The sequence below is a fragment of the Carlito syrichta genome, unplaced genomic scaffold (assembly GCF_000164805.1).
Source record: "Carlito syrichta isolate Samal-C Ts95f unplaced genomic scaffold, Tarsius_syrichta-2.0.1 Scaffold314858, whole genome shotgun sequence".
NCBI classification, from domain to species: domain Eukaryota; kingdom Metazoa; phylum Chordata; class Mammalia; order Primates; family Tarsiidae; genus Carlito; species Carlito syrichta.
In genome coordinates, this window is record NW_007258954.1 from 246,797 (window position 1) to 273,124 (window position 26,328).

Consider the following 26,328-nt stretch of genomic DNA (forward strand, 5'->3'; position numbering starts at 1 on the left):
AGTTTTCTAATGTTCAATAAAGACTGACTTGTGGGCAAAGGTTTCACCACATTCACTGCATGAACAAGGTCTTTCTCTAGTATGAGTTCGTAGATGCCAAATGAGCTCTGACTTGCTTCTAAAGGTTTTGCTGCACTCATTACATTCAAAAGGTTTTTCTCCTGTTGGAATTCTCTGATGTCTGGTAAGCTCTGACTTGAAATAGGAGGTTTTTCCACATTTACTGCATTCATAAGGCTTCTCTCTTGTATGAAGTCTATGGTGTGCAGAGAGATAAGCCTTTTGGGAAAAAGCTTTCCCACACGCACTGCATTCAATAGTTTCTCTCCAGTGTAAGATAGCTGGTGTTGCTGGGTTCAGTGGCTCACCTGTAATCTCCCACCTTTGGGAGGCTGAGGTGAGTGAATTGCCTGAGCCCGCGTATTCGAGACCAGCCTGGGCAGCGAGACATCATCTCTACAATAAATCAAAAAATCAGCCGGGCATGGTAGCACATGCCTGTAATTCCAGCTACTTGGAAGGCTGAGGCGGTAGGATCGCTGGAGCTCAGCAGGTCAAGGCTGTGGTGGCCGGGAGTGGCCACTGCACTCCAGTCTGGGCAACAGAGTGAGACTCCAGCTCAAAAAAAAGATAGTTGGTGTCTAGAGAGCCGGGACTTCTGACTGCAGACTTTCCCATGTTCACTGCTTCCATATATTTTGTCTCCTGTATGAATTTGCCGATGTACCTACCACAAGCGGGGACTTCCTGGAGAAGACTTTCTCACACTCATATTCATGTGGTTTCTCTCCTTTGTGAGGTCTCTGATGTTCAGTGAGCTGAATCTTCCTCATGAATGCTTTTCCACATTCATTGCATCCATGTGGTTCCACTCCTCTTACAATTCTTTGAAGTCTAACACGTTGTGCTTTCCTGGAGAAGGCTTTCCCACACTCACTGCATTCATATGACTTGTCTCCTGTGTGAATTTTCTGGTTTATCATCAGATACGCCTTTTGGGAAAAGAACTGCCTACACACTGAATTTGTACGGTTTCTCTCCTGTATAATGTCTATGGTGTACAGGGAGATATGCTTTTTGTGAAAAGCCTTTCCCACATTCAGTATATTCATAAGGGTCCTCTCCTTTAAGAAGTCTCCGGTGTACAGTAAGATATGCCTTTTAGGAAAAGGCTTTTCCACTTTCAGTGCTTTCATAAGGCTTCTCTCCTTTATGAGTTCTCTTATGTTCAGTGAACTGATCTTCCTCATGAAGTTTTCCCCACATTCATTGTATCCATGAGGTTTCACTCCTCTTTCGGTTCTTTGATGTCACATGAGCTGTGCTTTCCTGGAAAAGGCTTTCCCACACTCAGTGCATTCATATGGCTTCTCTCCTGTATACATTTTGTTATAGTCTAGTCATTGAGCTGTGATTTACTGTTACATGGGTGAACACATCTGTGGTATTTAATTCCAGTGAGAGTTTTGTCATGCTTGATAAGAAGACATGACTTCCCAAATCCACCAAAGTCATCAGAATCTTTTTCTGCATATCTTTTATTCCAGATTATAAAACCTGAAAGAAATTTCAAATTTTTACAATATGAGCCAAACTCACTGAACCTTTGTGTTAAAGAAACAATAATTTTGCATAATCAAAATAATTTCTAAGGGCAAATTTGCTGATATCATTCTAAACTTTTAAACTCATTTTGGTTTTCTGACTGCTACTGCATATGGTCAACTTCCTATATTTCTTCTAGAAAAAAGAACAATTAAAATAGTAATCATTTTTTCTTCCAGAGGGTGCAGGAGGTACAAATATGTTATGGTTTTGATTGACTTTTATAAGATCTCAGTCTAAGAGGAATGTATCCTATGCTGTATTTAAAAAGACAGTATATTAAAACAGCAAAAGGGAAAAAAAGAAATGTTAGCAACAATTATAAATAGACCATAAAAAGTATTACTTGAGATGCTTTCCAAATAGAAACTTGCAAAATGAGAATGGAGGTATATAGAAAGACACTTAGACTAAAAAAATCAAAAGGAAAAATTGATTAACAAACTGCTTTTTATTCTTTTAATTCTTGGTGTCTGCTTTGGGAAATTTCTGAATTACACAGAAAATCTGGTCCTGTACTGGCCTGCATGGATGCTTTGTGAGGAGGCTTCAAAGCACCCTTTAGTCTCCAGTTAATATGAGGGAATCATTGAAGCAATACTCTTTTAAATATCAACTGCCAAATGTTAGGAGGCACTTCTAGTCAAGCTGGTAGAAACAAAAATTATTCTAAGACTTCTATGATCACCAAGCATTTTTCTTTCTGTTCATTTCTAATGTTTATTTCTCAAGCCAGAAGGATACAGGGGTTCCTCACATATCAGTGCTGAATTATGACTTACAGAAAGGCTTGTGGGGAAACTCTTTAGAATTCTTTCTGCCAGAATATATCTCATCTGCAGTACTCTGACTCATTAAATTTACGCAACATTAAATTTCTCAAACTCTAATTTCTGTCTCAATTCAGAGAGACAGCAGGGATCTGTTTGGGCTTTTCCTCACGATACTGCAGAACAGAAGTTTTTCCAGGCAGTAAGTGGGGTCAATCATACCATAGAATGATTGGAATAGTCTTGCTCATTTCACTTGTTTCCTTTTATTAGGTAAAGCTGTCAGAAGCTCCATATTTCCCAATGTATGAAAAAGTTAATTCATATATTTTGTGTATTTTTTAAAAGACATTTAAGGTATGTGGATATATATATATATATTTATATATTTAAGTGATATATATATATATATCACTTAAAGGAAAAGGAATTGTTGGAGCTGACTAGAAAAAAATATTAGTCGATGTCAAAATACATCATATCAAGTACATTCCATATTTAAAATATGTCAATCTATACAATTGTAGAATAATAGATAAACATGTTTGGAAACACTTCAAACAAGTGGAATCTCATATTATTTCAAGACATTTAAGGTTCTTTTCCAATGCTGATAATTTCATTCAAATATTTAAAATGCATTCCACTATGCTTACATATGACGATTTCAGTCTAAGAGTCCCTAATTAGAGAATAACATGTTAATAATTCTGAATCACAGTCATTATAGATAATTACTTATCTGAGAACACGCTTTTCCAAATTTACATAATGGGTAGGTGATAGTTCATGACAGTGTGAATTCTGTGACATCTAATTATATTGTGTTAGACAGAATAACCTTCCAGAGATTCCATAACCAAATCCCCAAGCACTTGTTAATATGTTACATTGGTAAAGTGGAATTAAGGTAGCAGAGGAAATAATGGTTGCTTATCAGATTATTTTAAGACAATGAGATTGTCCTGGTGTACCTGAATGTTTCCAGTGACCACAAGGGCCCTTAAACATGAAGAGGGAGGCAGAAGAATCAGTGTCAGAGTGATGTAAGACCTGACAGGCCACAGAAAGGCCACACACCACAGAATCTGGACAGCTTCTAGAAGCTGGAAGGGCAAGGAAAGGGACTCTCCCCTATAGCCTCCAAAAAGAAGTAACAGTTCTACCAACAATTTGAGGCCAGTGACCTGATATTGAACTGCAGACTCCAGAACTGTAACATAATAACTATTTGTGTTAAAAGATAGCAAATTTGTGGCAGGTAGGTATAGCAGCCACAGAAAACTAACAAAATTTTACATCCACATGCATTGTATTCATAGGCTTTCATTATGTTATCACAAAAACTGGTGGCTAAGAGTTGATATAATGGCCAGGCTCAGAGGCTCAGCCTGTAATCCCAGCATTTTGGGAGGCTGAGGTGAGAGGATTGTCTGAAGATTCTAGAAGACCCTGGTCAATTTGGCGAGACTTCATCTGTACAATAAATAAAAAATTACCTAGGTGTGGCAACACGTGCCTGTAATTCTGGCTACTTGGAAGGCTGAGGCTGGCCTATCCCCAGAGACCAGCAGGTAGATGTCTGGGTGGCTGTGACTGTCACACTGCACTTCAGCCTGGGTGGCAGAGTAGATTCCATTTCAAAAAAAAAAAAGAAAACAAGAGTTAGTTTATTAAAGGAGTCTTTCCAAAACTCCCAGTGTATAAAAGCACAATACATGAGTTACTTTGGTGAATTTCCTTTTTTTTCTTGCTTTTAAGCAATTCACTTTGGTAAATGAATGACCCCATATTACTAAAAATATTTTCTTTAACTATTGTCTCTATAGATGCCTTTCTATATTTCTCTGACACATGATAAGATATAATTTAGCACTGAAAACAACACATACTATTTCCTAAACAGTACTCTAAGAAATGAAACCAATTGAGATATTACCTTCAGGCAAACACTTCTCCATAATTGCTGCATTTCAACCCAATATGATTGCAGTGATGTTTAATAAATCTAACTTATCACAAAGGTACCCTGTTCAACTTCTTCATTCATAGTGTTTCTTCCCTAAGTGAGGCCTTTGATATATAATGGTTGAACGATTCTAATTAAAGACTTTGCCACCTTTTAGCTATCACAGAATTTTTTTTTTTTTTTTTTTGCTGCACAACATCTGTAACAGATAAGACATAATTTATTACCAAAGGGGTCACATTCACTTCATCTACAAGGCTTATTCCCTGTTCAAATTCCTAATTAGCTACAAAGGCTAGCCTTCTTGGAAAAGGCTGTCCCATAATTAACTACATTTCTATCCCCTAAGAACTCACTGAAGTTTAATAAGGGCTGGGTACCTGAAGAAGTCATATCCACAGGAACTGTGTCCACAGGGTTTTCTCCTTGTATGAGTTCATTCATGTATAGAGAGTTATGACTCCCTAAGGAAGGTTTCTCCACTTTCAGTGGATTTATAGCTGTCTCTCCTCTGGGAATTTTCTTACGGTTAGTAAGGACTGATTTGTAGGCAGTCTTTGCCACATTCAATGCATGAGCAAGGTCTCTCTCAGGTATGAGTTTCCAGAAGCTGGATGAGCTCTCACGTGCTTCTAACAGCTTTGTTACACTCATTACTTTCATAAGGTTTCCTTCCAGTGTGAATTCACTAATGTCTGGTAAGGTCATTAAATGGAAGGTCCTACTACATTCAGTGAATTCATAAGGTTCTCTCCTGTATGAAGTCTCTGGTGTACATTGAGATATGTCTTTTGAGAAAAGGCTTTCCCACACACACCACATCCATAGTGTTTCTCTCCAGTATGAGATCGCTGATGTCTAGTGAGCTGGGACCTACGACTGAAGCCTTTGCCACATTCACTGCATGAATACGGTCTCTCTCCAGTATGGGTCCGCAGATGCTGAGTGAGTTGTGACTTGCATCTAAAGGCTTTGTTGCACTCATTACATTCATGGGGTTTCTCTCCTGTGTGAGTTCTCTGATGTTCAGTGAGCTGAATCTTCCTCATGAATGTTTTTCCACATTCATCACATCCATGGGGTTTCTCTCCTCTTTCAGCTCGTTGATGTCTAACAAGCTGGACTTTGCTGGCAAAGGCTTTCCCACACTCACTGCATTCATATGGCTTCTCTCCTGTATGAAGTTTCTGGTGGGTAGTGAGAGATGCCTTTTGGGAAAAGGCTTTCCCACACACACTGCATCCATAGAGTTTCTCTCCAGTGTGAGATCGCTGGTGTGCACTGAGGTGGGACTTCCGATAGAAGGTTTTACCACATTCACTGCATGAATATGGTCTCTCTCCAGTATGAGTTCGCAGATGATGAATGAGCTCTGACTTGCTTTTAAAGGCTTTGCTGCACTCATTACATTCATAAGGTCTCTCTCCTGTATGAACTTTCTGATGTTTGGTAAGAGCTGACTTAAAATAGAAGGTTCTTCCACAGTCAGTGCATTCATAAGGTTTTTCTCCTGTATGAAGTCTCTTATGTAGAGTGAGACGTGACCTTTGGGAAAAGACTTTTCCACATTCAGTGCATTTGTAAGGCTTCTCTCCTGTATGAATTCTCTGGTGTTCAGTGAGATATGCCTTTTGGGAAAAGGCTTTTCCACATTCAGTGCATTCATAAGGTTTCTCTCCTGTATGAAGTCTCTGGTGTACAGTGAGATGGGCCTTTTGGGAATAGGCTTTTCCACATTCAGTGCATTCATAAGGCTTCTCTCCTGTATGAGTTCGCTGATGTTTAATGAGTTGAATCTTCCACTTGAAGGTTTTTCCACATTCATTGCATCCATGGGGTTTCTCTCCTCTTTCGGTTCTTTGATGGCTAACGAGATCTGTTTTCTTGGAGAAGACTTTCCCACATTCACTGCATTCAAATGGATCCTCTCCTCTATGACGTCTCTGGTGTCGAGTGAGATACGTCTTTAGGGAAAAGACTTTTCCACATTCAGTGCATTCATATGGCTTGTCTCCTGTATGAAGTCTCTGGTGTAGAGTTAGACATATCTTGTGAGAGAAGGCTTTCCCACACAAACTGCATTCATATGGTTTCTCTCCTGTATGAATTCTTTGGTGTACAGTGATATATGCCTTTTGAGAAAAGCCTTTCCCACATACATTGCATGCATGGGGTTTCTCTCTAGTGCGAGATCGCTGGTGTCTAGTGAGCCAGGACTTCTTACTGAAGCCTTTCCTACATTCACTTCTGTACAATTTTTCTCCTGTGTGAGTTTGCTGATGTAACATGAGCGGCGACTTTCTTAAGAAGGCCTTCTCACACTCATTACTTTCATGGGGTTTCTGTCCTCTCTGAGTTGTCTGATGTTCAATCAGCTGAATCTTTCTCATGAATATTTTTTGACATTTTTGGCATCTACAGGGTTTCTCTCCTCTTTTGCTTCTTTGCTGTCTAACGAGCTGTGCTTTCCTGGAGAAGGTTTTGCCACCCTCACTGCATTCATATGGCTTCTCTCCTGTATATGTTTTGTGATAGTCATTGAGCTGTGATTTAGTGTTACCGGGGTTAATACATCTATGGTATTTAAGTCCGATAAGAGTTCTGTCATGCTTGATATAGAGACATGACTTCCCATATCCACTAAAGTCATCATAATCCTTTTCTGCAAAATGTCGATTCAGGATAACAAAACCTAAAAGAAATTTCAAATTTTTACAATATGAGTCAAATTTATTGTACTTTTTGTCCAAACCAGATGGAGGGCATAGATCCACTTATCCAAAAACATTGCATGGGATGATATTTGAGATGCTAAGGTAACGAATAATATATTCTCTATCTCCACGAAGCTGTCACACTAGTAAATAGAATTAATAGTTAAGCAAAGAATTTAAAATATTTCAGAATACTTTTGTATAAATTAAAATTATTTCCAAGGGTAATAATATCTGATATCTTTCAAAACTTTTAAGCTCATTTTGGTTTTCTTGGTGCATGGCATATGGTCAACCTTTCATATTTCTTCTAGAAAAGAGATTAAAATATCCATTTTTTCCCCAGAGGGGGCAGAAGGTGCAAAATTGTTGTTTTTGACTGACTCTTATGAGATCTCAGTCTAAGAGCATTTATCCCATACTCTATGAAAAAAATCAGTACACTAAAACAGCAAAATAGAAATAAGCTGTGTTAGCAGCAATTATAAATAATTCATAAATAAATATTCCTGGAGCTGTTTTCCAAATAGGATCTTGCAAAATGAAGATGGAAGTAGAAATAGAAAGACACTGAGACTAAACACAGACCATAATCAGATGGAGGGCATGGATCCATTTATTTAAAAAACTTTGCATGGGGTGATATTGAGATGCTAAGCTAACAAATAATATATTCTCTATCTCCATGAGCTGTTATGCTAGTAAGTAGAATTAAGAGTTAAGCAAAGAATTAAGAAAATTTCAATGTAAAAAACAGTAGGAGGTGATAAAGTAGTGGTATGTCAACCTTAGAAATCTACATGAAAAACAAGGCAAGTAAACATCGTAAGATAAGAATGACCAATGTTATGCAAAGAACATTAAAGATCATTTCAAACAAAGGGAACAGCCAGATCAAAACTGAGGTGAAAAAACAGGCACGATCAGGAAACATAAGAGACACTGGTGTTCCTGCAATATCCCAAGCTTGAGTGTAGTAGAAATATGTAAGATTCCAGAAGCAAAACCTCAGTTTCTCAACTAACTCATCTTTGACAAAGCTTTCAACAAATGACCACTGGGGAGCGGAGAACCTAGTCATAGTAAATGGTGCTGGGAAAACTGGCTGACCACATGTAGAATATTGAAGCAGTACCCCTACCTATCACCATACAGAAAAATTAACTCTAAATGGAATAAAGACCTAATCATAAAATCTCAAACTATAAGAATCTTAGAAAACACAGGACACACCCTTATGGAAATTGGAAGAGGAAAACAATTCCTATTCAGAACCCTAAAGGCCAACACTTTAAGAAATAAGATAGACAAGTGGGACCTCATCAAATTAACGAGCTACTGCAAAGCAAAGAAACCATCAAGAGAGGAGGGAGACAGCCCACAGAATGAGAAAAAATATTTGCAGACTGTATATCTGACAAAGGCCTAACATCTAGGTTCTACAAGGTACTCAAATGTGCCAAAAGGGAAAAAACAAACAGCCTCATTAAAAAGTGGGCAAAAGACATGAATAGACACTTCTCCAAAGAAGATATATGGGCATCCAACAGACACATGAAAAAGTGCTCAGTTATACTTATCATCAGAGAAATGCAAATCAAAACCACATTGAGATACCACTTAACCCCAGTAAGAATGGCCATCATTAATAAAACAAACAACAAGAGATGTTGGTGAGGATGCAGAGAAAAAGGAGTGCCTCTACACTGCTGGTGGGAATACAAACTAGTGCAACCTCTTTAGAAGATAGTGTGGCGATTTCTGAAAGAACTAGAAGTTAACCTTCCATATAACCCAGCAATTCCCTTATTGGAAATATACCCAGAGGACCTCAAGTCATTCTACAAAAAAGATACCTATACACGTATGTTTGTTGCAGCTCTATTCACAATAGCAAAAAACATGGAACCAACCATTCTGCCCATTGAAGCTGGACTGGATAAAGAAAATGTGGTATATATACACAATGGAATATTATGCAGCCATAAAGAAGGACAAATATATGAACTTTGCAGCAACCTGTATGGATTTGGAATCAGTCATGCTCAGTGATCTATTGTGGAAACAAAGAAGAGAGTACAATATGTTCTCACTCATAAGCAGACCTTGAACAACTACAATGCTATAAGAAAGCAATAGGCAGTAGTGGGAAACTGTCAGGGGAGAGGGGGTGGGGTTGGCAGTTGAGGGAAACTTCTAGGGGAGGGAGGGGCATACCTCATCAACAAGGGTACCTGCATAACCAACGTCTGCATACTTAACCCTAAAAAAAGACATTCTGTTAGAGTAGAAAAAAAGAGTACATTTTTCCTTTACATACAACTCCACAATGTTCAATACATTCTCATATCTATATCTCTCTCTCTATATCTATCTATCTAGATAGATAGATATATCTCCATTTGGAATGTAAAAATAGTCACCTGGATCACCCATTCTTTTCCCAGAGAAGAGTTACAAGTGTACTGATTAGTAGAACTATCAACTTCGCCACTCAGTTTAATAATACTGCAAATGTGTCCAACACTGATCAACAGAATCTTCTGCAATGAAGGAAATGTTGTATATCTGTGTTTTCCAACATGGTAGCCTTTAGGCAAGTGTGACTATTAAGTACTGGAATGTAACTAGGATTACCACAGAACTGAATTTTTAATTTTACTTACTTTTAAGTAGATACATATGATCAAGTGTCCAACACACTGGACACACAGGTACAGACCACCATCAACACTTTATTCTCTCTGAATCATTTGTAAAACAGCCCCAGTGTATTTGACAATTCCCTTAACACAGCTTTGCATTATACAAAAATGTCTCATAATCAAACTCTCAAGAATTTTAAATCCTGTATTCACCATTATAATCTTCTTGATGTAGTCATCCCCAAATTGTCTTCTTTCAACTATTACCACATTCTTCCTTAACCTCTGTTCCTACAGTATCTCTGGAACCCATCAGTTAAGAGGTTTTAAGGAATCACTCCCCATGCAGAAAGAAAACATTCACTTGTCTTCTTTTCCATTCATCATAGTACCCGAAGCTATACCTGCCTTTTATTACAAAGCTACTACCCAGCTATCAAGCAAGATTCTCTAGAACTAACAAAAGACAAAACCAAACCAAATTCACACTTTCTAAGCCAATTATTAACATAAAATCCAGAGTAATCAGCTGCTTACTTGCTAAGTTTCCTAAGCACAATCAATTAGCTATTTCCAATTATCACTTTCTCTATTTCCTCCTCCAAAGTCTTTTTCTATTACTAATGACCCACAATAAGGCCTTCCATCATTTTTATTCCAAACCCAGCTATTCTTCTTGCAGAAATTATCTGATCATGCTTACAAAAACAATGCTTTTTCCTCTCTCAAGCATTTGTAAAACAGTCTATTTGACACTTCACTTTGCACAGTCTTGCCTTATACAAAAATGCCTCATGATCAAACTCTCAAAAATTTTAAATTTTATGCACCTATGTCCTTCATTACATTAAAATCTCTCCAAAGTCTTTTAGAATGCTGGTTTTTCAACTATAGGGATCAAAGCAGATCCACCTGGCAAGTGTTTCTATCTTCATATGTTCAGGTCCCTCACCCTATCTAGCCAATCTGAAGTAGCATCTCAAGGGAGACAACCTTTAATATGGAAATGCTCCCCTTAGTCTACATGTATCTGTGACTTAAAAATAAAAGTGTGAAACAGAAATGAAACAAATGAAAGTCTGCATTCAAGAAAGATGTGATTAAAGCTGTTGTCAGCCGGGCTCAGTGGCTCAGTCTGTAATCCCAGCACTTTGGGAGGCTGAGGTGAGTGGACTGCCTGAGCCCGCGGGTTCAAGACCCGCCTGGGCAACTTGGCGAGACCTCATCTCTAAATAAATCAGCAGGACGTGGTAGCACACGCCTGTAATTCTGGCTACTTGGAAGGCTGAGGCGGAAGGATCACCGGATCCCCAGCAGGTCGAGGCTGCGGTGGCCGGGAGTGGACACTGCACTCCAGTCTGGGCGACAGAGTGAGACTCCAACTCAAAAAAAAAAAAAAAAAGCTGTGTCAGTGAATTACTATGTAGACTACACTAAACAAATAAATATAAGACACAGACTCTTTTCTTTATGTGGAAAGAGTAGCCTCACACCAACCAGTAAAATAATACACATATAATACATAACCATTGCCTAGTCAGTGCAGCATAGACACAAAACAGACAGAAGTCAGGAAGGTGGAATTCCCAGAGTGCCCTGCTATAGTCAAAAAACTACATCATGGAGGTACAAAAGAGAGCTCACAGTGGAAAAGGGAAGTATCTGGATGTAAAAATGCAACATGATAAAAAGGCACTGAAGTTAGTCCTCATGTTATTTGACATTATAGCATGCAACAAAATATATCACTCCACCTCTTGGGAATAATTTTGTCCCTTGTTTATGGGACATCTTCCAACTCTCCAACCATGATCCTGACACTTATTCCACTTGATTTGGTTCTTCTCAATCTCTAAATATATGGGGACCTCTTGCTTTTTCAGCCAACACTCACCCCTCACATCTTCTCCTCAAGTTCCATGGCTTTAATGCTCCCTACTCACAGAGGAATGTAGCTATAACATCAAAAGGAATTAACAGAAAATCAGAAACCACTCAGTATATGTAGCAATGGGGGCATTGCTGCAAGTCACTTTCAAAAATAGGTGAAATTTTCAAAAAACCTTTTCAAAACAATACAAAATAACAGAAGTAGCAGAGATATTCAGAAATAGAACAGTCAACAGGGAAGACTCAAGGGTGACCGGCCACCAGAGTTCAGAGCAACATAACAGAGCCTAAATAAAATCCACAAGGAATGGTAGGATTTGCCAGGAGGAAAGGTGACCCCCGTTTCTAACACGATAGCTGAGAAAAGAAAGATTCACAAGATAATTGTCCTGGGTGCAGGCAAAATATAGAATTAGAAGGTAGATGAGACTACAGAAAGGGAGATGTAGAGTTCAGGCTATCTGTCAGAAGAAGAGCTTAAATCTTTAGTATATATAAATATACTCTATGATAGTAGAAACATCTGGAAGAAAGGATTCTGCTTTCATATTGAGGATGGAGAAATTCTGTTCTAGTGGCTGGCAATATACAGGGGATGAGGGTGCATATTAGACATCAGTAGTAGTAGGGATGTCAATATGGGAGACTCTAGTAGAGGACAGAGACCTCACGCCTTGATAGTGAATAAAACTTTTAATGGAACAATCAGTAGGAGATTAAAAACAGAAGCTAGGAAGGCAGGTGAACAGCATGTGAATAAGAAGATAGAGAGGCACTAAGAGATGAGGTGTGAGGGGCTCGCACATGAACTAAAAAGAGGTGGTTACCAGGGAAGAAAATCAGCCCTTTAAAAGTGACAAGGCTATGTCTAAGGAGGGAGCAAGCTTAAGGCAAAGTAATCTAAGTGAAGGGAATTTCAAGGCAAGTAAGGTAGAGAGCAGGAGGTGAGACAAAGTAGCGCAGGGTGGGAAGAATGAAGTCAGGTGATAACTTGGGGTCCTAGATGAGATGGACTGCCGGTAATCAGATCCAGAAAATAGAAAAAAGCAAGACACTAACTTTGATAGCATGCGAATTAGGAATAAACAAAGACATACACAGATGTTGATTCGATTTGCAGGTCATCAAATAGTACAAGTAAGGTTCTCTAAACAAGATTTCAGAAGCATCATCCTTTCAATTCCTCACCATTTTCTTAGTTTTTCACTCATTTACCTGGAAACTTTTGACTATGGGCTGCTCCTTCTACTATCCACGAAGGTTCTCCTTGCTCCAAATGGAAGAGTGAATTTGGTTTGGTACCTTGATACCCTGTAAACAGCAAAACCTTGAACACTTGGCACCAAGTACATATGCTTGGGGAAATCTATGAAGATGGGAGAGTTACATTTCAGGGATCATATCAATTATACTTTGTCAAACACCTTTTACTCAAGATATGGAACATATACTTTGGGCCAAAAAAGACAATTAAAGTTAATGACACACCTCATACCCATTAGGATGGTTACCATCAGAGAAAACAGTAAGTACTGACAAGAAGGTAGAGAAACTGCAACACTCTGTACTCTTGGTAGAAATGTCAAATGGTGCAACTGCTTTAGAAACAGTTCCTCAAAACATTAACAATAGAATTATGATAAGATCTAGCAATTCCATTTCTGAGAATATACCTAAAAGCATAGAAAGCAGGGTCTCAAAGAGATATACACACAACAATGTTCATAGCAGCATTATTCACAAGAGCTAAACCATGAAAGCAACCCAAGTATCCATTAACAGATAAATGAGGCTGGGCATGGTGGCTCAAGTCTAAAATTCCAGCATTTTAGGAGGCCAAGGCAAGAGGATTGCCTGAGCCCATGGGTTTGAGACCAGCCTCGGCAAGTTGGTGAGACCACATCTTGACGATAAATCACAAAATAAGACAGGCAAGGTAGCACATGCTTGTAGTTCCAAACTGAGGCAGAAGGATCATCTGAGCCCAGCAGGTTGATGCTGCAGTGGCCATAAGTTTGCCACTCCACTGCAGCCTAGGAAACAGTGACACTCTGATCCAAACACACACACACACACACACACACACACACACAGATAAACGAAACAGCAGCATGTTGCATGTATATACACAAAATAATATTATTCAGTGTTAAAAAGGAAGGGAATTCTGGCACATGTTATGACATGGATGAACCTTGAGGACATTGTGCTAAGTGAAATAAGCCAGCCACAAAAAGATCAATCCCGTATTTTTTCACTTATAGTAGATACCTAGAGTAGTCAAAATCATAAAGACAGCAAATAGAACATGGGCACCAGGAACTGGGGGATAGTGGGAGAAGAATGGGTAGTTAATATTTTATGAGAAGAATTTCAGTTTTATAAGATGAAACAAGTTAAAAAGACAAATGGAGATGGTGGTAACACAACACTGAATGCATTTAATTTGCATTTAATCCCACTGAACTGCACACTTAAAAATGGTTAAGATGGCAAATTTTATGTTATGAATGTTTTACCACAAAAAAAGAGAAAAGTCTATGACATACAATGCCTTCAGTGCAATGTTTAGGTAGTCAAGGAACCGTATAGAGTTCACCAAACAAAAAAGAAAAGGTAACTGACTGGAATGCTACCCTTACCTACTGATACAAGATTGCCGTAGTTCTCCAACATTACCTCCTTATAAAGCACCTTCTGAATTGGGTCCAAAAACTGCCATTCCTCCCTGGTGAAGTACACAGCCACATCTTCGAAGGATAATGATCCCTATAACAACATATCCAATGCATTCTGAGGTGAATATCAACAGATGATGTGGAAAAGAGGTAGAGGAACATGATCTTCTCCTTGATGAAATATGCACACTGTGACTATTTCACATACTATAGGACCATGGGAATCTGCTAATCTTTCTAATCTAAGAGAAGCACTAAGGCAATGATCTGCATAGCTAAAAAACAATGTAAAATAAGAATGTTTATTATTCGTTTATAATAGTAAAAATCTATCAATAATCTTCAAGTCTAACAAAAGCAGAGTTAAATTACAGTATCTCTATGTAATATACTATACAAATGTTAAACTCAATGAGGTAGGTACATAAATATGGATATCAATAAGCCTTAAGGCATTCTCTTAAATGGAAAAAATCAAGCTCCCAAATTATATAATGTGATCTAAGATACATAAAAAATTGTAATAATAAATGCAATTATATAAGTACATACAGATGTGGATGTATTGTACCACATGTCATACAAAGGGATTAGATGAAAACCCAAACTATTAACATTTGTTATCCTAACGGTTGGGGTTAGGACAGAAGGGTGAAAGGTGATATTGTCTTTTGATACATATACTTCTGTTTGCTTAAATCTCTTACATGTATATATTGTCACATATCATTTTAGTAATTAAAAATATGAAGACCAGGCCAGGTGCAGTGTTTTATACAAGTAATCCCAGCACTTTGGGAGGCCAAGTGGGAGGATCACTGGAGGCCAAGAGTGCAAGATCAGGCTGAACAATATAGTAAGACTTCATTCTCTAATTTAAAAATTATGGCCAGGTGTGGTGGCTCACATCTGTAATCTCAGCACTTTAGGAGGTGGAGGCAAGAGGATGCATGAGCCCACAGTTCAAAACCAGACTGAGAAACTGGCATGACTTCGTATCTACAATAAATCAATAAATGAGCCAGGTGTGGTGGTGTGTGCCTGTAGTTCCAGCTACCTGGAAGACTGAGGCGAAAGGATGGCCTGAGTCCAGTAGGTCAAGGCTGTGGTGGCCATGAGTGTCACTGCTTTCCAACCAGGGTGACAGTATGAGACTCTGACTCAAAAAAATAAACAAAATAAATAAATTTCACTAAAAAAAATATGAAGACAAAACCAGAATCATTGGCAATGACTTCAATTTTTGAACCTGATGTTAAGAAGCTAAGAAAGAAACACTATCAGTATCTGTGTTTCAACTATTACCCCAAAATGGAACTTTCAGCCAGCTCCTGACAATTCAAAAACAGTTATCTGGTTGAGAATGCTTCTTCATGGGAGACCATTCAAAGCTCAAGCAGCCCACTCATTCTACTGGACAATCCAGGCTTTATTTCTAGATAAAGTCTGACTACCTGAAGGCTCTATTTTCAAGGCATACTATATTTGAAGAATTTTGTCCAATCTAGTTTTCCTTTGGCATTATCTTTACAGCTGACCCCAAGGAACAATAAGAAAAAGCAAAATAAAACATCCTTTACCTTTATTACAAGGGTGATTTGTAGGACACTATCTACCACAAAACCTTCCTGGAGAAAATGTTTCTTAAGATCTAAGAGCAACGACATGTTTACATTCCCTGAAAAATTGCCTTGCCTTCTTCTCATTGCTATCATGACATGTTTCATGTTTTTCTTGTTATTACAGCTGTCAAGAGAAGATACAGTTCAAAGCAGCATTAAGAACGTTGCACAAATTCCATTACCACCTATCTCGCTTTGTAATTTGACTAGATTGTATGCTTATAACTTAAACTTATTTTTCGACAGATACTGTTTTCTCTCAACATATACTGTCTCATTTAACCAGACTGTCTATTTCGACGTATCCATTGACAAAAATAGGACAAAGTAGGTCAAACAAAACTCACTTGGGACTTGGCCATTCTCTTCTGTTCTTAAGAAAAGACTAACAACTCTGAGGTGTGCTGTCTTCTGTCTATCCTAAAACTGCTCAGAAGCTGTGATCAGGTAACTCATATCAGGCTACTACCAGAAACAGTGATCTCCCGAGCTTAGGATTTCCTTCTTCTGTTACCAAAAATGTCTTGTTCCTGTAGATGAGACCCTGTGGATTCAAAACCAAATTCAAACATAAGAGGATATGTAACTGGGACGAAAATTCCCTAATTGCCATTTGGACTCACACTAACATAAAGATTCTAATATTTCATCTGCTTCCTTAACATCCTAAAAGCTTTTAATCATGAGGCTGTGCTCCACAGTAAGACATCAAATGGACAAGAGGAAGGTTTTTTTTTTGGTAAAGTTGGTATAGAGAGGATGTGAAAGAGGAGAGAACAAGTAAAAACTATTCATGGTCTTATCTACTGCAATTTCTCACATAGATCAATATTAAGAAAATGTTGGAGACCACTGCTCTGTTTGAACTTTGCTGTAAACATATTTGGCATATGTGCAAAGTCACAACCAGCCATGAATGCCCATAATGGGAAAGCCAGATAGGAATGTATGCTGAGGCAAGTTCTAAAAGTGCAATATGTTAGAATAGATAAAAAGTTATACATTGTCTTGCAAGCAGCTGCAATGTATTTTGTAAACAGTCATGCTTTATCATAAAATACTTTTAAGATCAATACAGGGAGCTTTCTTTGCACTGCCTGTACTTTGTTCTTGAAGGCTTCTTTACGTCATTTTATACTAATAAAAGTCTGATGGGTAAGAAATTCGGGTCCTTTGGTCTGTGAGGCAAAGTACCCTCTAGTTCTCCCACTTTCTAGTTCTAAAAAGTGTCTTTTGAATTGTGTTATACTGCATCATTCCTGTTTCAGGATCCTTTACCACCTAGCAGTGCAGAATGCAGCAGAAAGATAACACACAGTGGTGGAGCTGGGAGTGTTGGCTCGTGTTTGTAGTCCCAGATACTCAGGAGGCTGAAGCAGGAAGATAGCTTGAGGCCAAAACAGATCAGACTGGACACAATATCTCAAAAAAAAGCAGTTGTTCTGAAAACTAACTTAAAATCATCTGCACTGACATGCTCCTAAATTTTTTGTTTACTGCACTGGGGTTCATCGATCAAGGGCCTAAACATATCATAAGCACTGTCTTATTTAATCCTCAATACTATTTTATAAGGTACTCATTATTATTTCCATTTTAAATATGATCGAGCTAGGGCTTGGTGAGATGAAGTGGGCTGCACACATTAACAGCCTTCCAAATTAGGTGGGAATTCAAATTCACATCTGGATCTCTCTATTGCGACAATTCTCTCTCACAACAGCCTTACAATACAAACATGTTCTCTTTCCCACTTACCTTTAGAATTTCCTTCCAGGTGCCTGACACTTGGGTGACCATACAGTCTCAGCTGTAAAATCAGAGCCCATCATCACCTCATGCAGTGTTCACTGAGCACAACCAGATAGCTCCTTCCACAAGAGCAGGAATGCAAAGGTAGCCCCATCCCCTGCCCCTAAACTAGGTAGATCAGAGTTCAGTCTCCTGGAAAGCCAGCTATGTCACCACATTAGAAACTCCCTCTGGGAACACCAACATTGTGAGATCATCTTGAATGTTGTTTCCATTCCAGCAAGTCATTCTCAAGGATTCTAGCTCCCTGTGTCCTCCTCATCGGGAGAGCTCATCTCCAACCCATTTTCTGACTCACCAGTAAACACACTAGGAACATGCATCCCTCCTCCCTTTCCAATCCTGATCAGCTTTGTCCCAGTCCTGGCCCTTCAATCTAGTCTACTTGCTGGGCCAGTCCAAGTAGAGTGGTACATACGAAAATGCAGAACTCCAAAGAGTTGGCCAAGAGGGAGAAGAGACAGTCACGCATAAATGGGCTGAAGTTGAAATCTCTAAGGTTGAAAAACCAGGAGTTGGGTGTGGTGCCTCACACCTGTCATCCCAGCACTTTGGGAGGCAGAGGTGAGAGGACTGTCTGAGCCCACGAGTCAAGACTAGTCTGGGCAACATGGTGAGATGTCTCTACAATAAATGAAACAATTAGCCAGGTGTTGTGAGACATACCTGTGGTTCCAGCTACTTGGAAGGCTGACCCAGAAAGATCACCTCGGCCCATCAGATAGAGTCTGCAGTGGCCATGAATGTGCCACTGTACTCCAGCCTAGGCGACAGAGTGAGACTTCTACTAAAAAAGAAAGAAAAAAGAAAAATCCAGGACCCAAACATTTCCCAGAAGCTCATAGACTTTCTCTCACACCTAGTAGATTTGAGTTCTGTCAAATGCTCATGACTGGAAGGAACATGGCAAGGGAAGTAAAAGTGACAGTGGAACTAACCTGATTGGTAAGACTAATCTAAATTTCCTACTGAAGTGAGGCTAAAATAAATTCCCAGATGGACAGCTAACTAAATAAAAGAGGAATTTTCATAACAAACAAAATGAGCATGGATATCAAGTTGGCAGCCAACAGAGTCTCGTAAAAAATTAATAGGTCAGAGGAGAAAAGCCACATGATCATCTATTAATAAACAGATGCTGAAAAAACATTTCATAAAAGGCAGTATTGCTTATTATAAATTCATGATAGCCTAAGAATGAAATGGCTATTTCCTTAAACTTATTACACACACACACACACACACACACACACACCACACTAAATATCTTTTGGAAAAACATAAAGATTTCGGCCAGGCACTAGAGCTCACACCTGTAATCACATCACTTTAGGAGGGCAAGGCAGAAGGACTGCTTGAGCCCAGGAATTTGAGATCAGCTTAGAAACCATAGCAAGACCTCATTTCTACAGAAGAATAAAAATATTAGGCATAGTGGCACTTGCCTGTATTCCCAGGTGGAGGCCGAGGTAGAAGGATCATCTGAGAATAGGAGGTCGAGGCTGTGGTGAGCTGTGATTATGCCACTGCACACTAGACTAGTTGACGAGTGAGACTCTGACATAAAAAAAAAACAAAAACCCCAACATTTGCTCAATTAATCTTCACAATGATTCTATAAAACAGGAATTATAACAGCTTTTTTTTTTTCAAAAATGATAAAACTTTCTCCGAGATTAACCTACTTAACTTAGAGGCAGAAGCAGGTTCTTCTTACTCCACAGTCCATATGCTCCCACTTGGGTAAAATTATTGCAGATGACAAAAATGCTCAACTATAAAACAGGAAGGAATCAATTTATAACCTATGTATAATAACATGAGTAGACTGAAGTGACAAAATAAACATTTATTTTTAAACTTTTGTTCTTGTGCATAATATAAAATTAAAAGTCCTACGTCCTACACAGCTGGGTGGCAAAGGATCCTGAAAGAGCAAGATACTTTTAGGTTAGAAATCAGAGAACAAGAAGGCACTTTATCTCGAGGAGCAATGGTCCCCAGTTTCTTACCCACCAGACTTTTATTACTACAAAATGATACAGTTAAGGAAGCCTTCGAGGACAAAGTATAGACAGTGCAAAGAAAACTCCCTATTTTGGTCTTAGGAGGCTTTCATGACAAAGTGTGACAGTTTGCAAGATATAGTGCAACTACTTGCAAGAAAATGTATAACTTCTTAACTATTCTAACAAAAGAGACACTGCACTTTAGAAGTTGCCTCAGCACACATGCCTATCTGGCTTTGCTATTACAGGCATTCTTGGCTGGTTGTAACTTTGCTAGTAAACCAAGTATATTTTCAGGAGAGTTCATGCAGAGCAGTGATCTCCAACACAGAAGAAACAAAAAAAGAGGAGGTGGGGCCTTATGCAAAAAAAAAAAGAAAAGACATCATTTACAATTACATCAGAAGTATAAAAACTATGTAGAAATAACCATAACCAAAAATGTCCAAGACAGGAATGGAAAAATACTACAAGTCAAAGAGGAAAAAACTTGACTTAGAGAAAGTGTTAGACCTAGATCTACATCACTTCTGCCCAATTTAAGGCACCCACTTGGTGGAATATAACTGCGGTAGTTTAAGGAAAAAAACAGAAAAACTTTCAAAGAGTGTGTAATATTTAAATATGTAGTTAGTAAGATGTTAGAAAACATAGGCATAGAATTATACCAATACCTATATACTTGATCACAACATGAAACATGAAATACACTGAGTATTTAGGATGACGGAGATTGCATTACTTGGATCAGAATGAACCCGAAAGCAAAATGTTCAATAGAACATATGAGGTTAGTGTGGAGAAAAAGAGAACGAGCTGGATAGTTAGGCAAAGAAAAGAAAATATATTAAAAGGAAATGAGAGGGAGACAAGCCCTAAAGAAGAACCATCACCTTGTTTTTTTGTGGGTCCGTCTTATACCCCGTTGCTGACGTCTGGTCGTCATGTAGTACATGTAGTTCTGAGGAAGCAGGTGCTGGTGGTTACGCAGACTTCAGAGGTGACCTTGAGAAAGCAGGTGCTAGCAAGGAAAACAGGTCTTCGCTTAAGCAATGCGACATTAGCACAATGAGACATTTCAACAATGCCCCCGCCCCACCTCCACGTAAGCCCTATCCGATCATACAGCCAGGTGCGGGGGCTCATGGCTGTAATCTCAGCACTCTGGGAGGCGGAGGAGAGAGGACTGCCTGAGCCCGCGCGTTCGAGACCAGCCTGGGCAAGGTGGCGAGTCCTCGTCTCCACAATAAATCACAAAAATTAACCCGGCGTAGTGGCACGAGCCTGTGGCTCCAGGTACTTAGAAGACTGAGGCGGAAGGATGTCTGAGCCCAGCATGTCGAGGCTGCGGTGGCCGTGAGTGTGACGCTGCACTCCAGACTGGGCGACAGAGTGACACTCTGACTCAATTAAAAAAAAAAAAAAAAAAAAAAAAAAAGGACCTCGCCCCGCGAGGATTCCCACTCCGCCACGGGGATTCCCAAGCGCCAGCCAGCAACAACAGCAGCAAAACCGCGCTCTGCCTAGTCACAGAACACTGTCCAAACCCACCACAGACGTGACGGATGATCCCTGTCTCCAACCAGCTGGAGACGAGTCACAGAAAACCCACTTTTCTCAACACTTGTCTCCATGCAGCACCGCGATCTACTTCTTGCTGGACTGAGCAGACACTGGACAAGCACAGAGATGGCGGCCAGCGAGGGCCAGAAAGCCTTCGCTCCAGAGCCGCGGATTCGGCGCGCAGACGTCCCGTTATGACGTAATAAGTCTGAGCCCCAGAGTATGGATACTCGCAGGTAGCCGCCATTTTGAAGCCTACCTCCGTTTGACTGGCAGTTTCCCCGATCCTCCGCCTACGGAAAGGCGCTGACCGTGAGAAACGATTGAAAATGATCCCATCACCCTGTTTGGGTTTTTTTTTTTGGTTGTTGTTTGGTTTTTTTAAGCCAGTGGAAATACTAGATCTTGACTTTCTAACATGCGCCGGGGCACTGCCAAAACTATTCGGCCTGAGAATCTGCAGGCTGGATAGAGATGGCTACGGACTTTCGGGCACCTTGATCCTAGGAGGATGGGTAGCCAGGTGGGCGCAGGGATCGTAGAGGACTTTCCAGGGAAGGCACCTCAAGCAACACGTGGAGGGGCTGCGATCCCCAAGAACACTGGAGGGGACTTTATGGAGGAATGCAGCGTTTGCCTAAGATTCAGGGAAACCTCCGAGGAAGGAGTCAGTCCCGAGGGTGATGATTCGCAAATATTTATTTCTGAGTATATGGATGATCTTTTAATCTTCTTACTAGGATCATCCTCAAAGCAAACTTTTTACGTTTTTATATGAATTCTAATGCATTTTTAAATTTAAGGAGGAATGTTTTTGGTGTCACGTCAAAGAACTCTTCACCTAGTGCTGTGTAACAGATTTTTCTCAAAAATTTTGCCGCTTTCTTTTACATTTAATAAGTCTTTTATCTGCTTTGAGTACATTTTTGTATCCGGTGGAAGGTTGGAAATACACTTAAATTAACAAAAATGTCAAATTTCGAGGGTAGAAATATAGATATTTAAAAACAATACTACTGAGAACTTGCAAGAAAACAGGAGAGCTAGGGAGAAAGCTTAGGTCATTATGGAGAAAAAAACAGTTAAGTCTGAACAGAATATTGGTAGAAATATGGTCAATAATAGTCATTCTGGGGAGATCACGGCTGAAATTGAGGAACAGTTTATTGGAACCTGGAGGAAAGGCCATCCCTGTTATAAGGTGGCAATGACCTCTGCTGGATCCTGTTCTAGTATATTCTGGAAGGCAGAGCCAGTGAACAATAAAACTGGTTATTTAGCAGAGATTTCTAAGCCTGCTTCTACTTTTTCTCCACTTTTGTTTTAATAATACCTGAGGGATTTATGCAGATATAGCAAGAGGTGGTGGCAGTTACACACACTCCTACCAGTTGGGCTAAAGGAAAAGTCTAAGTCAATCTTCCTAAAGGAGTTGAGGGGTGTCTGTTGGACTGCCAAGACAGTATAGTGGTGATATCTGCCATGGCCTGGGGCAGGTATCTTAACATTTTCATAAGCACTGATTCCTATGTATGCTACTAAAGACATCAGAAAGAACATAAACCCAGGTTTATGACAGGTCCCTAGTAAGTCTGGTGGCATACAGCTTTATGCCTCTGGCCATTGTATGCCTAATTCCCAGGATGATATCCAGGGGCAAGCCTAAATGGGGGATCCTACCATCCACCAACTGTTCAGGTACGGCACTGTCCATCTGGTACTGGGGAAATCCCCACACTACCCATAGAGAGGTATCCCTCAGGTGCACACAGCACCTTTTTGGTGTTTTATTACTCAATGGTTCCTTTATAGGTATATAGGCCATTGGCCTTTGCTAGCCAAGTCTCACCCTGTCACACGGGCTGTTTCTCCATACAATATCATTCCTGAAGCCTGCAGGTGGTGAGCAATAGTTCAGTCCTCATTTCCATCATTGCCACTGGGACACTCCTCATGTAATCAAATGTGGTACATACTCAGATGGTGGGTGCCAAATCCTCACTTGGTAAGCCAGGATTTGGGTTCTGTTGGTATATGAGAGGGCACTCCCCCAAACCTGGGATTTATTAAAAATGTGTATTTCTTACATATTTAAAAGTACATCATCAAGTACTCTCCATTTGATATCATACACCTATCGAGACATTTTTTCCGATGCTCAAAACAGCTTTTGAATTCATCGCTTTTGATGCCTTATAGTGCTTGTGTTTTGGTTTCCCCTCTTCCACATTGGCAAAATGTTCCACTCTGAGGAAATTTTTCATCTGGTGAAACAAATTTTGCTCAGGCAAGAGTGTGTGAATAGGAAGGGCAGAGTACAGGGGTCATGCCATTTGTAGTCAAAAATTGTTGAACACTCAGAACCATGTGGAGAGGTGTGATGTTATGGTGGAAGAACCAGTCACCTGTCTACCACTACTCAGGACATTTCTTCCACAAATCATGACACAACCTACTCAGGACTTCCAGATAAAAACTGTTGGGTTCCTAGAATACTTACCAGGAAAGCATGTACTACAAGGGACCTGCCCTGCAAAAGAACATTCTGGGGTTTTCTTTCAGAGGAGGATATCCCCCTCATACACTGTGTGTATTTTATAAATACTGGTGTGTTTTATCACTAGTAGAATGAGAGGGTCACTCTACTAGGTGACGGAGGTCCAGTATGGGATATCCAGTCTTCGTCTGATTACTCACAGAGGTGACAATGGGGAGAACCTTAGGAAGGCATTATGCTTCCAGGTCTCTGATGCCATGTCCTTGTGGAAAAAAGCAGATTGACAGATTATTGTCCTTCCCACCAACTCTCTTGGGGCATCAAGTGTTTGCTACCTATTAGATAGGGGTTGAGCTAAGCTCATGTAGGGATGCAGTCTGTGCCAGTCCTTTCATTGACCCAAACTTCTCAGCCTCCATTTTCCAGTCCAGAAGAGAAGTCATATCCTGTACAAACATGACATGTCTGACCACATTGCACACATGAATGGAAAGATTAGATGTCTCTGTCACCACTAGAGGAATTCCAGCAGCTTGGTCCTCTCCCATACCCTTTTTTAAAAAGGACTTCAGTTTTCTGAAATAATATTTAACTATGCTTAGAGTCAAAGAAATGTAATGGGAAATCATCATATAATCTTAGGTAGGCATTGAAGATAATTAGAAGAAAAAAGGAAAAGAATCCACAAATGGGAGAAGTGATCATAATGTGATAACCGTAATCAGTGATGTGGAACAGAGACTATCTTCTTTAATTATGGAATCATTAATACAATAAATAGGAATGCGGCTCAAGGTATCATGTCCAAAAATATATACCTGGTATAATATCTGATGTATAAGGTTAGAAATGGAACAGGAAGCTCTTAAACATTTTCGCAAGACTTCTTTGATGCAAAAATACGTTACTATTTAGCTAAAGTCATTTTGCAGTTAGCGTGTTCACTCTATCAGCTGCTAATGCATGAGGAAGAATGTATCACTGGAATCCCTGCCACATTCACTGATGTCAGTTTTATCTCCAATATGTACTGATACCTCTTGAGGACAAGGACATTTCCATAGCCATTATATTTTTAGTCACTATGAGCTCACTGTGAACCCATGGTGGTCACTGATAACAAGGTCCCTCTACTGAAAAAGGCTTTCCTAATTTCTTCATTCAAAGGATTTCAGAGTTGATACTTAACCAAATCATCCCTAGACACTTCTGCTCAAGTCTTTTCACATTAAATGTGTAGTTTTTAGCTATGTATTTGTAACATGAAAGATGTAATGGACTACTGAGGGCATGACTGCATTCACTACATTTATGAGATTTCTGTCACGTGCAAATCCTCTGTTATCTCCTGTGGATATGCATCTGGCAACTGACTATCCCACAAGGACTATTTTCCAGCCTTCAAGGGACTCATTTACTGATGCTTGATGATGCCTGAGGAGTCACACAAGGTATCTACACAGTCACTATATTAATAGGGATTTCCTCCTGCATGAGTGCACTAGTGTCTAATACGCTGTGACTTGCTGTGGAAGAACCGTCCACCTTCACTGAAATTCCATGTTTCTCCCTTGTATGTGTTTTCTTATCTTTAACAAGGCAAGATATGTAGGAGTATGCTTTCTCACACTTGTCACAGTCATAGGGCTTCTCTCCTGTATGAGTTCAATGATGTAAGATGAGCATTGACTTTGTAATGAAGGCTTTCCCACAGTCACTGCATTTATAGAGTTCCTTTCCTGAGTAAATTCTCTGGTGTCTAAAGAGCCTGGACTTCTGCAAACAGGTCTGTCCACATTCAGAACATCAAAGGGAGTCTGTCCTGTGTGGTACCTCTGATGTGCTATGAGGCAAGCCTTCTAGCTGAAGGCCTTGCCACAGTCAGTGCAGCCATAGGGTTTCTCTCCAGGGTGAGTTCATTGATAAGGAGATTGCCCTTCTGGATGAAGCTTTTTTCCCACTTACTTCATGTATAGGGTTTCTCTCTGGTGTGAGTTCATTGATGTATAAGGAGATTACCCTTTTGGATGAAGCCTTTTCCACATTCCCTGTTTGTATAAGGTTTCTGTCTAGTATGAATTCGCTGACATAAAATGAGCAGGGATTTTCTAGAGAAACTTTTCCCACTTTCACTACACTCATGGGGTTTCTCCCCTTTGTGAGTTCTCTGAAGTTTGTGAGTCTGCGCTTTTTGTATCAGGATTTTCCACGTATACTACACCCATGGGATTCTTTCCCATATGAATTCTCTCATGCTCGTGAGCTGAGACTCCTTGAGGAAAGCTTTTCCACATTCAGTGCATTCATGGGCTGTGTCTATATTGTGTGCTTGCTGATGTTTACAAAACTGTGACTTAGTGCTGATGAGCATTTTATTGTCACAGGATTCCACTTCAGTATGAGTTTCTTCATGATTGTCATGGAGGAAGGTCTTCCCATCTCCATTAAGCTCAGCAGATTCCTTTATGTTGTATCTTCTGCTCTGGTTGGTTAAATCTAAATATGATTTCAAAGTTTCTCCATGCTTATAGCCTTTTTTCAGTCCTTTCAGCAT

At 39.7% G+C, this 26,328-nt stretch overlaps 2 protein-coding genes across 2 annotated transcripts; both read right to left on the reverse strand.

The window, feature by feature from the left end:
- Positions 1 to 636: 636 nt before the first annotated feature.
- Positions 637 to 3,902, reverse strand: LOC103274695 (zinc finger protein 570-like). Its single transcript, XM_008072121.2, has 2 exons — positions 3,875 to 3,902; positions 637 to 1,557 (listed from the first exon to the last, which is right to left on the reverse strand). Exon 2 carries the CDS (start codon positions 1,248 to 1,250, stop codon positions 681 to 683), a length of 570 nt encoding a protein of 189 aa, XP_008070312.1. The 5' UTR covers positions 1,251 to 1,557; positions 3,875 to 3,902; the 3' UTR covers positions 637 to 680.
- Positions 3,903 to 3,910: 8 nt separating this feature from the next.
- On the reverse strand, positions 3,911 to 26,328 carry LOC103274699 (zinc finger protein 84-like). The gene is made up of 8 exons (XM_021705965.1): positions 26,067 to 26,328; positions 25,794 to 25,961; positions 25,290 to 25,429; positions 21,266 to 21,570; positions 15,852 to 16,017; positions 14,236 to 14,362; positions 4,725 to 7,036; positions 3,911 to 3,991 (listed from the first exon to the last, which is right to left on the reverse strand). The coding sequence occupies exons 1-7, from the start codon at positions 26,326 to 26,328 to the stop codon at positions 5,052 to 5,054; spliced, it is 3,153 nt and encodes a 1,050-aa protein (XP_021561640.1). The 3' UTR covers positions 3,911 to 3,991; positions 4,725 to 5,051.